At 39.9% G+C, this 15,222-nt stretch overlaps 1 protein-coding gene across 4 annotated transcripts in view; it reads left to right on the forward strand.

The window, feature by feature from the left end:
- The window catches only part of si:ch211-186j3.6 (neural-cadherin), a 310,397-nt gene that overhangs the window by 11,068 nt on the left and 284,107 nt on the right, over positions 1 to 15,222 (forward strand). Inside the window, exons 1-2 of one of the 4 annotated variants that reach the window (XM_044167769.1) lie at positions 2,210 to 2,249; positions 2,364 to 2,559. The exons of the other annotated variants lie outside the window; for them this stretch is intronic. Coding sequence (XP_044023704.1) covers positions 2,535 to 2,559 — 25 coding nt within the window. The 5' untranslated portion in view covers positions 2,210 to 2,249; positions 2,364 to 2,534. Of the gene's footprint in view, positions 1 to 2,209; positions 2,250 to 2,363; positions 2,560 to 15,222 lie in introns of those variants that run through there. 4 annotated transcript variants of the gene reach the window in all.

Raw genomic sequence — 15,222 nt, forward strand, 5'->3', positions numbered from 1 at the left:
TGTCAGTCACATTGCCATCCCGAGAGCAGGTACAAAATACACCATATTATCATAAATCTGGAACCTAACCCATGTCACCAGAGTTGAAGGCAAATGTGACACGTATCCTTACCTGAAACCTCACAATGTTACCTTCCTCTGCTCTATATTAGTATCAGATAGCTAGTTGTATTTATGTATCTTTCATTCACAGTGGGGAAATGGATTCCTCTCACATTGTATACACAGAATACACATTTTCATTTTAAGATTTGCTCATTTTACAAACAGTCCTGTCAGTAACATTATGCATAAAGTAAGCACTGATGCATCAAGAACCAGGTTATGTCTTAAGCATTTTGTCATTGCAGCCTAATCAGGAATCAGGAAGTCAAGCCATAGCCAGTGTCCTCTTTGAAACTAAAACTGGAAACCAATATGATGACAACAACAGGTTAGTATGCTGGCTTAACTACAGAGTGGTGTAGTAATAATCAAGGACAGGACCTTACCACTAAAGAAATACAATACAAAAAACAAAACAAAAAAAAAAACTGAAGCTGTGGAGGCTGCAGTAAAAAGGCTTACAGCGCTGGCAGCCAGCTGGGGACATGTACCAGGCCAAAGGGATAAATGGCCTGTTCTAAGGGCAGAGATAGTAAGTAGTAGTAATTCTACACCATTGTCCTGTTTGCCAAGGAACCAGCTACAGTGCAGTATCAAACCAAGAGCCAAACCACCAAAAGCTGAGCGTGATCAGGGATGGGAAAGGTGTGAGAAAGACTCATCAAGTTAAGTCAAGTCAAGTCAGTTTTATTTATATAGCCCAATACCACAAATCACAAATTTTTCTCAAGGGGCTTTACAATCTGTACAGTATATGACACCCTCTATCCTTAGTCCCTTGTTTCGGCTAAGAAAAAACTCCCCCCCAAAAAACCTTTAACAGGGAAAAAATTGACGAAACCTCAGGAAGAGCAACAGAATGGACAGACATGCAATAGATGTAGAGTGTACAGAATAGACCAACTTAGTAAAAGAGGAGAGGCTGAATCTCCTGGAGGGGCCAGGGGATAGAGAGAGGTCCCAGGATAGCTGATGGCCCAGCACAGAGAAGCCTGAGTGAAAAGAAAGGACAAGGAGGAGAAACTAGGGAGAGAGAGCGAGAGAGAGAGAGGCACACAGCTGTGCTTGTGGTACACAAACAAACAGAGGGTTAGAGAGATGCAGTGATTTTCAGACAATTTACAATATTCTCATCGGCAAGACAAACATGGACTATAAGTACTAGGCTTAATAGATTCATTGAGACTGAGACTGACCCGCCTGAAGGATAATGATATTCAAAAATACCAGACAGAAGCCCTGTATTCTGAGAGCACAGTATGGAATATAAGGTTTAAGGAGGTCAGAAAGGTATGAAGGGACGTGCCCATATACAATTTTGTAAGTCATCAGAAGCACCTTGAAGCCTGATCTGACAGGAATAGGGAGCCAGTGAAGGGAAGGTAAAATTGGTGTGATATGATCAAATTTTCTAGTTTTAGTTAAGATTCTAGCTGCAGCATTCTGAACCATTTGAAGCCTTTTAGTACTAGTATGTGGCAGGCCTGACAACAAAACGTTACAATTATCAAGTCTGGATGGAACAAAGGTGTGAAGTAGGATCTCTGCATCAGCCAAGGTCTGAAAAGACCTAATTTTAGCTATGTTGCGTAAGTGCAAAAAGGCAATCTTGGTGATTTCTTTAATGTGCTGATAAAAAGAGAAGGTAGGATCAAACATTACTCCAAGATTCTTGGCTGTCAAACTTTGAGAGATCACACAGTTGTCAAGAGTTACTGTTACATGACTGGTGTCTATGTTGAGCAGAGGGCAATGAACACTGAGTCCTCAGGTACTCCATGATTCACATCAGAAAACTTTGATGTAATATTGTTATAGGAAACACTGTGTTCTTTCAGATAGATAAGACTGTAACCGCACCAGTAAGGTAAAGTAAAACTTTAGTAAGTGCATTTTCAGTGGAGTGACAGGCCCTGAAAGCAGATTGAATAAAGCAGAAAATTTAGCAATAGGGGAGGGACATACAACATTAAATAGTTGTATTTTGTATTCATTTTAAATACGTTTTTACTTTTCAAAATACCTGTTTTACTTCTGTATGGGACTCACTAAACTTGGTATCTCCCGCCCCTACCTTAACCTCATTGGACCTCACCCCCAACCTTAACCGCCCATTGGACGCAATGCATGTTTGCATGACAATAGTGAGTCCCGTATCTGTGATATTAGATTCATCACAACACATTCAGGTTAATTTAACTTACTTACTGTTACTATTAAGTTTATATGAAATATGAAACATGGATATACATTTACAGCATGGTGTGACTCCTGTCAAGACATTTGGAGCTTTCAGATGAAACTAGCTGGCTAAAAACGTTAGCCACTGGCCTAGCTAGCCAGCCAGCCAGCCGGCTTAACGTTAACCTTGGCAAATGCATCGCTGCCGGAAGAAGTGGATGTAGCCGGTGACGCAGACTCATCAGCAGATGTGCTCCGGGTCTTCAGCCACAGGTGAGTGAGGGGAACCTTCAGGGCCTGTTATATTCTAAAAAATAATATTTAAAAAGTCATCAGTTCTAATCTTATTTTTATGGCTGCCGTGCCAATTGATATTATTCTGGCCGCTGCTGCCACTGTAAACTGTTACAGTTTATTTGAGAAAACGGTCATTAATATGCACATGTCGCTAATGTTGGCTGTGTGTGTGTGATGTGTAGGCTTTTGTTGGTTTTGTGTGGTAGGAGGGGTGGCTGTCATGCACCCATACGTTCATATTCTGCTGAAGTGCACACACAGCTGCGATTATTTGTAAGGAGGACCGCCATTTTGTTTAAGCTGTTTGTTTTGGTGATAACTCACTCCCTCTGTGCTGTTTGCTCGTTGCATTAGCCGGACTAAGTTAGCTTCTTATTTTTCTTTCAGAGCTCAATTATCATAGGTAACATGTCATAGGTTTTGAGTAGCTAGTATAGGAAAGGACAAAGTTGGGCTGGTAGTTTGCAGTTTTCCCGACGAGGGAAGGGGGGTCAGAGGGCCAAGGTTTAAGAATCATGGTTTGCTGTTAAACGTAATGGTTGGAAAACGCCAGCCTTTGCTTTTTATTTTCTTCAATAATACCTACCATTGGTGTGATATAATAAAATATGGTGATTTATAGTGTATAGTCACTCAGGGAGGCTCAAGGAAAAATATTTGTAGCTCTGGGAAGGGTCAAGAAAAAAAAAATTGTGTCACACCCCAGCCACCAATTAAGTCAAGGGTGTTACCACCAGAGTGAGTAGGATCATGTACAAACTGAGTGAAACCAAAAGTATCAAGAAGTGCCAGAAAGTCTTTACTTTAGAGGATCGAAGGCCTTATTCAGGTGAATATTGAAATCACCAATAATTAAAATCACATCAGAATGAGTAACAAGGTCTGAGATAAATCCTCCAAATTCTTCTATAGACTACCACAATGTGGAATCTGACTCTGATCTGAGTTTGTTGCCCTGGACAAAGCAATTTATCACATAACACCAGTGTTCTGAACAGGAAGCAGTCTCCATCACAGTAGCAGGCATCCAAAAGCAGGTCACATATACCAAGAGCTGGACAGCAGCAGAGCCTTCACACCTGCTGCATAAAGTAACTAGCAGCACTGAAAAAAAAACCTTGCAGTAGCACAGATGAATCTATCTATCTATCTATCTAGTGATAGACAATTATGCAAATTCTTGATATTAATGACTTGTTTCTTAATTCATTTCCATGGGAGGACGTGCAAAGCTGGACAGAAATACCCATAATCCTGGTTCCTAGTGTTAATGTGTTAGTCCATTTGCATAGTTACATCTTCCAAAAAAATCATTATGAATAATTCATTGTAGTTGGCAGCAACAATTTGTGCCAAGATCAATTTCAATTTCTGAGCAATAAATTAGATTTTTAGCATCATACTTACCTTTTTAATGGAATTTCGACTGTTTTACAATTACCTCTGCTCCTTTTATACCAGGCTTGTGCCTTTGAGTTATGGTCCAACGCTTTATATATTTTAACACCAGTATCATGAGCTATCTCATAATCAACATATTTCAACATTAGTGCATAGTTCAAACTGCAGTGTTTGGTAGTGACCTTTATATATTACTTAAATGTCATTATAAATGTAAAGCAGTAAGATAGATGTAAGAGCATTGTACCTGAAGTTATTAATACCAAATAATTACGTGGCTCCCCAAGCTCACTCCTTTTTCATTTTTTCCCCGCCTGAATTTTCCTCCTGATACAGTCCATCCCATAATCTCTCATTTAAATTTTTTTTTTTTAAATCATGTCTTAGTATCAGTTTAAAGTTTGAAGCATTAATTAAAGAACATATCTAATGCTTAGTGCCTCTATAGGGGAAGCTGGTCATTTCTGTGGTTACTTTGCAGTTATTATATGTTCTACCTCTTCAGCTAAACGTAGAGTGCATGCAAAAAATAGCAGGTTGGTGTAATCGTATATGGCTTATAGCTAATAAAAGCTATTGTAAAATGGGCGTTGGGTAAGAACCAATCTCGGCAGGCTTTATTCCTTTGTTTACAGACTGAGTGCCTATATAATACTTCAGTGATTTGAGAAACTGGAAGATTAATTTCAATATATCACAGCCTGTCATGGTTTATGGATTAATGAATGCTTATACCTAAAGTGGGGAATGAAATTCAGAGGTGAATGGGGGCAGTACTGTATAGAAGTCAACTTTTTTGACTGGTGAGTAATTTTTTTTTCTCACAGTGGAAGTCTTTGTCAGATTGAATGGAATTCTCCGGGTCAGAGCATCTCAGCTGCTCAGCTCGAAAATGTGATGTGAATCTGAATAACTTGTGGTGAACAATGGAAAATCTTGTTTTATAGAAAGAAACCTTGATAGGTGGGCCACCAAGATAAAATATGGCAAACACTGATTAGCTGTCTTACTATTGTTATTATTGCAAGATAAAGCCTCAGTATGGGAAATACTGACTCAGAACACAATAATCAAAAGGAAGTTAAATAATTTTTTTCTATTTTCTCGGAATTGGACTTGTTGGTATTTTCACTCGGACTTGTCTCGGACTTGGCCATTGGTCTCGCCAAAAAATTCTATTAGTTCTCGACCGAGTCCAGCAATATACAGTATGTTGGGTTTTTTTAAAATGAAAATGTGAAGTGGCACTTCAGCTTTATATGACTTTTATGTGAAAAGGCAATACTTAAAGTAAACAGTATTCCCTAATTTGATCCTACAGTGTAGTTACTAGCTGTCATTCCTATTATTATTAATTTATTAATATTACAATTCTACTATTTAAAAAAAATAATAATAATTTCTAGGTATTTGCATTGTGCCTCCCCCCCAAATACCCCTCTCTCTCTCTCAACCTCTCTCTCTCAATAAACACTGTCACTGACTTGATTTTTTAAAACTAAAATGTACACAATGTATAGATTGATTAATGTTATGTAGGGAATGCATATGTTAACAAACAAGAATAATCTATTGTATTGCCATCCAACAGCAAGCCACTTTTTGAGAACTGCTTCACCTTTGTCATAATTGAATACTTCAGGCTTCTTGTATCAGTTAGCACCATGTGTCGTTGCTGGGTATGGGCTGAGGACAGTTTTGTTCGATTTGGTTGATTAAAAACTTGCCAGAAAAGCTTGCTCTCCATTCAAGGTTGGCTAGATTACAACAAGATTGCTTTCAGTGATCAGATATTTCATGCAAGAAATTGCAGTATTTTTTGTTTCAAAATCTGCCCGTAAAATTTTCTTGTATGACATCACCCTGGTATGATGTAGGGTGCTTGAGGTTTAATTGCACTCAAGCTAACTAGGGCAGTGAGTGTTCACGGCTCCTTTTGTTTTCCTAGTGATTTTGCTGGGGGGAGGGAGAGATGGGGTGCTACTGGCAGCATTTACAAAAAGGTTTGGTTGCATTACACAGCAAATTCTCAAGCGAGCCTTAATTTATCAAGAAAGCAGCCTTTTCCCTAACTGGTCAGAAGGTTTGAGTGGCAAACACGTTCTTAAGGGGTAATCAAATTAAATCAGCATGAGAGGGGGTAGAGCTTCATTGCTTTTATTGTCATTATGTGGTTCATATATTCTCATTCGAACAAATTGCTCCAAGGTTGCTGAGTCTGACCACCTTCTCAACGAGAGTCTCGGTGTGTATCTTGGACTCTCATTTGTCCAAACAAATTCAGCTAAGGAGAAAACAGCTGTAGGGTTCAAAATAACTACTTTAAACTAACTGGGCGTGAAAATGCCCCGCGTTGCTTTGCCTGTTGCATCACCTGTTGCATCACCTGTGTGGATTTTTAGTTTTGACATGAGTAGGGTTTTAAAGACTTACTAAAGACCATGTGAAAAACTTCACTGTTTATAGAGCTTGGTAGTAGCCTGTAGCATTCTCTCAGAAGTATTTATGCAAAGAAAACCACATCATTAAAAGAAATTGGATGTTAATATGTCAATAACCTCTTTGCTCCATCCTACTCCTCAGCAAATTTCATCTGCAATGCTTAAGTCCTGTTGCCTCTGTAGCTGCTCCCTAATTGAAGTGTGCAATGCTGTAATATGAGTATCCTATTTATTTGTGTGTGGGTGGGGGCCACAGGGTAGCTTCCTCATGTCTAGCCTTTCTGCCCGCTTTTGCTGCAGCGGGATCAATTAATGTCTGTGTGTGTGTGTGTCAGTGTGTAATTATGAGTGTGCGTGGGCGGGTCAGTACACACGTGTTTGGATCAAACGAGTATGTGCAAGTGTGTGTGCGGTGTCAGACCTCCCCTGTATAACGGCTGCCCTGCAGCACCTCCTCTAATATGCTGAGCACACAGGAGAGCTCGTTTTTGCACATCTTCCTCCTTGTTACGTCTCTCTCTCTGTTTCATAGAGGCATACACATTTTCACTAGCTTTTCCTTCTGTTTTTCCCATGATGTAAACATGATTTAAGTGTGCACATGTGTCATGGCCACATACACACTTCATACTGTGTACTCCAAGATCATCAAACGGCACACAAACACTGTTTGTTTTCCACACCTCATCCACCAAATCTCCTTTCTCTGTTCTTTTTCTTCTATTTTCCCTTTCTTCTCTTCTCTCCCTGTTGTTTCATGCACACTCTTCCATCCCTTACTGCTATCTATCTCTCCCGTCATCCACACCAGCTGTTTTTTTATCATGTTCCCATTTTTCTCTTCCTGATCCTTTCCCCTCTCTGTTCTTCCCACCCCATTACATTTTTCCACAGTTGTTGATATATGCCTCCGCTATTCACCTTTTCTTCACTTATTCTTTCAGCAACACTTTTTTTTCCCCCAAGGGAGACTCATTTCTTTCTCTCTCTCTTTCTCTCCCTCTGGCTCATGCTATCAGTGTGAGTGATTGTGCAATCCCGCTGCATGTTAAAGACATGAGGAGACTGTCAAACAGATCAATAGACAGTGTCTGAATATGTCTTCTAACCCCCGTCCACACACCATTGCTCAAACACACATATATAAACACACAAGTACGTGTTGAAAAGCATCCCAGTAGTCAGAATTGCGTTCAAGGATACACATGTAAATATACAAACAAACATGGAATGTGCAACATCACATATATAAAATAGAGATAAATAGATTTTTTAAATCTAGATATGAATATTAAAAATACACACACACACATTTGAGACATTTGTATGGGTCACCCAGGCAGGAGCAGTGATTGGTGTGCTTCACTGTGATTGATTTCCTGTCTGAAACAGAGGAAGTCAGTTCATCTGATTAAAGACAGACAAGTTGAGAATCAAAGATTGGAAGCCACTCTTTCTGTCTCTCACTCACACTAATACACACACACACACACACACACGCACTAATGTCCTTCAAGTGCCTGATCTCTTATCTATCCACTACAGTAGCGACCACTGCAGATAGTGGAGCTGGCACCATGTACGACGTTGTTTGTCAGATCATCCGTCAGCTTGAAACAGCTCCAGCACGAAGGGTAGAGTGTAGCAGCAAATCAGTTAAGTTAGACCTCTGTAATGGCCGCATCTGCAAGAGCACTTCCAATTTACATTTTATAAATATAGCTGACATTCTTATCCAGTGTGGTTTTTCAAGGGGCTTCTACTGCTACAATAGTACGAATACAAGCCAGCAATAGAAGAGATGCAAAGGTCAGAGCTGTAGTGGTCTCACAGTATTACAGTGATGACAGTGAGAATGCATGCAGGGACAAAGTGTGAGGAAAGGAAATAGAATAAAGGCTCAGGAGGTTGGTATAGGGGGTGTCATAACAGTGATGTTGATAGGTTTTCAATGTAGTGAGTCCCCAGGACACACTCAAATGACCACCTGTGGGTCCGGAAATCGAGTGGGTCCCCAATAAAATCTGTGTTTTTTGACAAATTGTAGTGTTGAACTCACGGCACGGGTATCATTATCATTATTATAGATTTTATCGATACTACTACTCTTATCAGTACTCTTATTGGTTCTTTTTCATTACTAAATAATTGCTTTTTATATATTATGTAAAAAAAGTATAAATTCAGAACAGAATTAGAATTGTAATGTTTACAACATCAAAGTCACTTTATAAACTCAATAATATCTCACTGGAAACAAATCTAAAATGAAAATGTAAAATAAATCATATTCCTGACATCAAAATACTGAGTGAAGTTTAGAAAGAATGTAGAACACAGACATCAGTCAGTATCAGTCCTTCCCGCTGTCCTCCTCCCTCTGCTGCTGCTGTGATTCACCTGCAGGTATCACTGGTAGAGGGAGGAGGGGCTGGTTTGTCTTAGCCAGCAGTAAGTTAACAAGAATTTTTTGACATATTTTAAGATACATGGCAAACTAAGCTAAGCAGTTTGCCATGTACAGACAGCTTTCATTTTAGCTTGTTTGTAACACTTTGCTATTAGCTGTTTAGGGCTTTGGGGAGGAAGTTCTAAAGCAATATCAGGTTCTATACCATTATGTGCTTTACTTTTAGCATGGCACAACTCTGTGCAGATGAAGTAGCTTATTTGTCATGTACTTACAAGTTTTATTTTTCTTGTCACTGGTGCTGGCAAGAATCTGGTATCTTCAGTGACTCACTGAACGTGACTGCACCTAAGTGGGAGGGCAGTCACAGGAAAGGGTCTATCAGTAGCAGTTGAGCAGCACCATGTCATTTTGGTGTCAAAGATTGCAGGACTTGTGCATGTGTCGCATGCAGGTCAGTAATAGTGAAAAAAATCTATCAAAAAAGCCACATGACAGCAATCTTTTCCCTTACTGATCAGAAACTTGAGATGGGAAACCAAACACACAAAACTGACACAGTGCAATGATGAAAAGTAAGCAAAAATAAGTGAGAAGAGAAGGAAATGAAGTAACTCATTAGCCAGCCATTTAGAATCCTAGGTATAACGTCCATTTTGGACGTTTTGGATCACAAACCTCACAATTTACTTCTAATGCCAACGTTCAGTGCCACTGCAGGAAGGAGTGCATCCTTTATGTATAGCAAGGCAGAAAGTACGGATATGTAGGCCGGGGTGTGTGTAGCCTGTCTAACTTTCATGCAAAAGACTGGAGTTTGCGTCCTGTCACAGACCTTTAACCTTTGCCTTTTTATGTACCATAACTGTAATTTCCATGCGCAGATATTGTAGAGACAAAGAATTAAAAAATGCTGGCATTGAATGTAATCTTCCGCTTTTCAGAATTGTCATATATCAATATCAATGTTCTTGTCTGACAATAGGGTTGAAATACCAGTGGACAGTGTATTCCTTTTTGTTTCTACATGTGGCTCAGTTACACCACACGCTTCTGGCTATAAAATTACCAGCAATTACTCCTTATGCCTGTTCATCAGTACACAATTTATTTTTGACTGGGCATGGCAACGTACGACAGTGTAGCATAAATAGACAGCCTATAGTATTTTCTATTTACACTTAATCAAACTTTAAGTTCAGTTCACTCATGTTAATTTACATGTAAGAAGGCAGACAGTGGGTTTCGAAAGCAACATGCTCCTTAACACTTACAATATAAATAATTCAAAAACACTACTACTTACAACTCCAGTTCTGAGGATTTTTAATAGCACAGCCTCGGGTGAAGCACTGCAAACTGGTCTACAGCTCAATGCTATGACCCGCGGGTCTCATGAAACTATCTGAAACCCTCCATTGTAAGGTTATAACAAGGCTGTTATCATGTAGGAGATACTCGGATTTCAATACAAACAATATCACAAGTAGCTGATCTGGTCAGTCAGTTTTCTAAAAGTTTACAACAGCTGAAGGCCCCAGTACAGAACTTTTATGAGTTCCCCCCTCCACCCGAGATGCATATACTCCCACGCTTTAGACCACAGAAAGAAGTATAAGTGAAATCCTGCACTGAATTTCCAGAGCCAGAGTCTGTTTGCAAAGCTAACTTCACTCAAGATATACTTGTTTAACATGAACTGAAATCCTGAGTAACTTTCTCAAATGTATTGATATTTCTTTAACTCATCAGAGGGATTAAGCATGTTCAAACTGCTTCAGTGATGCAGTGCTTTTATTTTTAGATCTGGTTTTGTTTCCCTTTCATGTGAACAAACAGTGTCAGAGGAAAATAGGTTTATGCTGTACTTCTTCTTGTACTAAGCACACTCCCCCAATGTTAACACATTACCAGGCAGGAGTACAGGTAATGTCATAAAGGATACAAGGACAATGCATACACCTATATACACATACATACATACATATACACATACAACATACACATATGTTGTTATTGAGCATTTACTGAAAGGACCGATGCTGTCATTTTTCATGGGAGGACAGTCTAGAGGAAAAACTTGCAGTCACATCAAATATGTAAGTAAGGCCTTTAACATGAAGGAATGACATAATGGGCTCTTGTAATGCCCCTGTTAAGTGGCACTGCCAGCTCCACACAAACTCAGGCATACAACATCGCACACAATGAATATACTGAAAAAGATTTAGGGAACACTTGTCATCCTAAATTGCATAGTCAGGGTAATCTAATTGCAGACAAAAAATGCCTGAAGGTGTCATGGAAGAAGCAGTCCCACTTTAGCACATAAACAATTCATTGTGTGTGTATTTTCCGGAGCCTGCAGTGTGTTTGTGTGTGTGTGTGTGCGTGTGCACATAAGTACGATAACAAGAGCCCATGCCGTGAGCAGTAATCTCCTAACACAGTGGATTGAGTTGAGTCTGCAAGATTAGCAGTGGTGTGTAACACAACACACTCTTAATTACTGCTATACAGTCATGTTCAATGTAGAGGAAGAAACAGAGAGTGAGGGAGAGGGGGCACGCTTGTAATTGCTGTAATACATTCATGTACAGGCAAAGGCAAATTTAAAAGATTAAAGAGGAATAGGGGGTGTGTTTTATTGTGTGTTTGGATATTAACTCAGTGTAGGAGCAGAGTATCGCACGTAAAGCTGTCTGTATTTGCAGAACCCCTAGCTGTAACTAACTTTGCACACACACCCCTACACATGCAGTCATGCGTGCAGACACACACAAACATATGTCACCAAATTATCTGGCAGCCAGTTGTTCTCCACAGCAGCCACGAAGGGATAAAACTGTTCTGTCATTGTCATCACCATCTTCCTATCTGTCTGTGTGTGTGTGTGTGTGTGTTAGAGGGAGAAAGAGAAAGGCTGCCAGTTGGGATAGATCGATATCACTGACTGAGAGATCACAGCAATGCTTAGTGCCTGTCAACGACTTCTTGTGTGTGTTTGTGTGTGTGTGTGTGTGTGTTTGTATGTTACACAGTATCCAATGACAGAGAAGTGGGAAATGGGTGGAGGATGGATAGTTTAATGAAAGAAGAAAACAGATGAGTTGGTGAATCCTATTTTCTGCTCCAACTTTCCTCATCTCTCTCTCTCTCTCTCTGTCTCTCGTCGTGTCTCCGGTTGGTGTCTGATCCAGCTCATGACAATGCAGTTACAAGACTGGATAAGATGAGAGAGGCAGAGAATTGTGATTTTTCAATTTTATTCAATTATTCATCTTGTCTTTTTCTTTGGTCTCTATTTTTTGTGTTCTTCATTTTTTTTCAGACCCCTTTTCTCCTCATCACTTCTGTTTTCACAATTCAATTTTCAGCTGTCTTAATTTTTTGTCTTTCATTAGTCGAATGAATGTACCAGTTTGCTATTATTTTTCATCAACTATCGAATATCAGTCACTTCCATAAACATCTAATATGAAGGAGGCCATCCTTGACTGAACTAAGTTACTTGATTGACTATACAGAAATAATGATTTACTGTATTTCAACAAGACCAAGAGTCTACAGCCACATTAGCAGTCCTGTTAGGCTGTAGTAAAGCGTAGGGGTGCTTTGAACTAAATGTTAACCGTAGCATGATAACATATTCACACTTGCAACGTTAACATGCTGATGTTTAGCAGGTATAATCAGAATCAGATCAGAAATACTTTATTGATCCCCGAGGGGAAACTCTTTCGTTACTGCCGCTCACTATCACGCCAATGCACACAGGAATAGAAGGAATAGAAGTACTAAGCAAATCAAAATATAATACACTATAATGCAGGTAAGATAAATTAAGTACTAAGTGGATATAAGTATAAAAGCTAAAATATGTAAGTACAAAAATGGATTTAGAGGTTGATAGGTTGATAAGTATGTATGGTATAATAATACAATGTAATAATATAAGTAATAAGTAATAGTGCAATAATGAGTACTGTCAAGTTAAGTGTAGCTTATTATGATGATTATGAGACGGTGGATATTGCACAGCAGTAATAGAAGTATGAATAAATTTTAAACTGAAAACAGAGTATATTGCACCGGAGTATTAAACAGAGAATATTGCACAATTATTTCAAGTATTGCAGTGATGTTAATGATCCAATATCCAGTTTAGTGACTTAAGGTCATACAGGCTGACACTTAAAGAGAGGAGTTAAAGAGTTTGATGGCCACAGGCAGGAATGACTGTGGCCATCAAACGAGTGGTGCATTTTGGGGGGTTGAGTCTTCCGCTGAAGGTGCTCCTTTGTTTGACCAGCACGTCATGGAGTGGGTGGGAGACACTGTCCAAGATGGCATCCTCCTCTCTGACACCACCGCCAGAGAGTCCAGCTCCACCCCCACAATGTCTACCATGCTTTATACTGTTACAGATATTATCAGGTGTAATGATATGTTGCATTTCACTTTCTGAAGTAACCACTTTACCTCAGCCTGCCTCATCTTTTGCTTCTTCAGTGACACTAAGAGCCAGAAATCAAGAGTCTCTCCACTCCAGATCAAGTTAGATGTCCGCCTCCGCTTCCTAACTGAAGACACGGCATTCTCTGTCTCTTGGCTGCATTGCATTCTGGATTATAGGCTGCTGTTGGTGGAGAAAGTGCTTTCTCTTGCTCCCTGCATGCTTGTTGAACATTGGCCTGAACTCTTAAAAAAAAGCTGATGAGTTAGATGTGCTTGAAACAAGACAAAAACACAATTTAAAAACCTAAATAGAGTTAGAAATGAAAGCAGCTGCTTTTAATAACTTGTGTGTTAAAGGCTGGAATTGTTTTTTAAGGAGCTGTCAACCCTGAAAGAATTTCAAGGAGCATTGGAGAGGCCTATGTTGGACAAAATGCTTCTTTATCTTCTTTAGATATTGTACACAATATTAACTACCTGTGTCAGACCCTGAGCTCTTTGTCTGTCTGTTTATCGTTCTGCTCTGTAATGTCTCCTGATTTCCGTCCTTCTCTCTCATGCCAATTTGCGTCGTCAGACTATATCCTCTCATCATCGATCTCCCATCCATCTTCCTGTCTGTTCGGAAGACCTGGGGTGCCTCACTCTCTCTCTCTGTCTCTTTTTTTTTTTTTTATTTCTCCCCGTGATTTTATTTCTCTTTTGCATTTAGTCCACTTCACTCCAAACTAGTCTCAATCAAATCCATCTCAGTTCCAAAATGAATGAATGGCTACTGTGTAACAATACACTGTTCCGATTTCTCTCCATCCAGTCTGTTTCTATCTCTTTCTCCCAGCCCTGATTAGGTTGTTTCCCATCCACCTGTGCAGAGTGTAGCACTCTGTGGCTAATTGGCAAGTTCAATCAGAGAGAAAAATGAAGAGAGGAGACACTGACCTTTCAGAGGTAGTCACTGCTCTCCTTTCTTTTCACTTTACTCCTCTTTCTGCCCTTTTCCTCTCATTTTCTGCTGTACCTTCACTCTGCTCTCTGCAGCATTCTGCTTTGCTTCTTTTCTCTTATACCTTCTTGTCTCCTCTCTCTTCTAACCTTCCCTTCATCTCTGCCCTCCTTTCTCTTCTTTTCTCTTCTATTCCCACAGCGGGAAATGAGTTGCCAGTCATTACAATTTATTTGACGACTTATTCTCCAGCTTGTCAGAAGAAAATTACAGCGTACATACATGCTCGCACACTCTTGTCCTTGCGTGTGCTCATACTGTATGTGTCTATTTTCACTGCCACCCACAGCTAATAGCCCACCCCTCCCCACACAGAGCTACTCAGGGAGGGAGGAAAGCAATGGTCCAGAGCAGAACAATGGCTGCCTCTATGGAGCGGTGGAGTCGTTTATCTGTTTGAAGCCCGAGTGTGTCCCACTTGCTTTTCGTCTGACCTGCCGACCGTGACTGATGGTGCAGCGGTGCCACGTTGGGGTCTACATTACAGTGTGACCTCTCTGTGTCAAGCGAGCTCACTAATGGCTGCTGTGCTGTCATTCATCACCACAACGGCTGGAGAGATGTGAATGATCGGGTGGAGGCATGAACATATTTATGCATGTGCACCACACAGCTATAAGCACATAAGCATGAAATTATTACCACGGATGGTGAAATCTGGACATCATACACGTATGAATACACCCACTCACACATACTCACATTATTACAGTCGCACTCTAAAAAATGGGTCTTACACGACCAAAAGATGCCTCTGTAGGCTTCAGATTTGTTTGTTTGAAGAAGAAAATGCAATTACATCTTCATTTTTTTCTTGAAGTAACAATTTGTGAAATTTTCAGGTGTCTATTTTGATATGGTGTGTAACGAACTGCTACAGCACAGTAATAACTGAGCCTCCAGCTAGTTCATGAAAGCTTTAACAT

The sequence above is a fragment of the Siniperca chuatsi genome, linkage group LG1, assembly GCF_020085105.1.
Source record: "Siniperca chuatsi isolate FFG_IHB_CAS linkage group LG1, ASM2008510v1, whole genome shotgun sequence".
NCBI classification, from domain to species: domain Eukaryota; kingdom Metazoa; phylum Chordata; class Actinopteri; order Centrarchiformes; family Sinipercidae; genus Siniperca; species Siniperca chuatsi.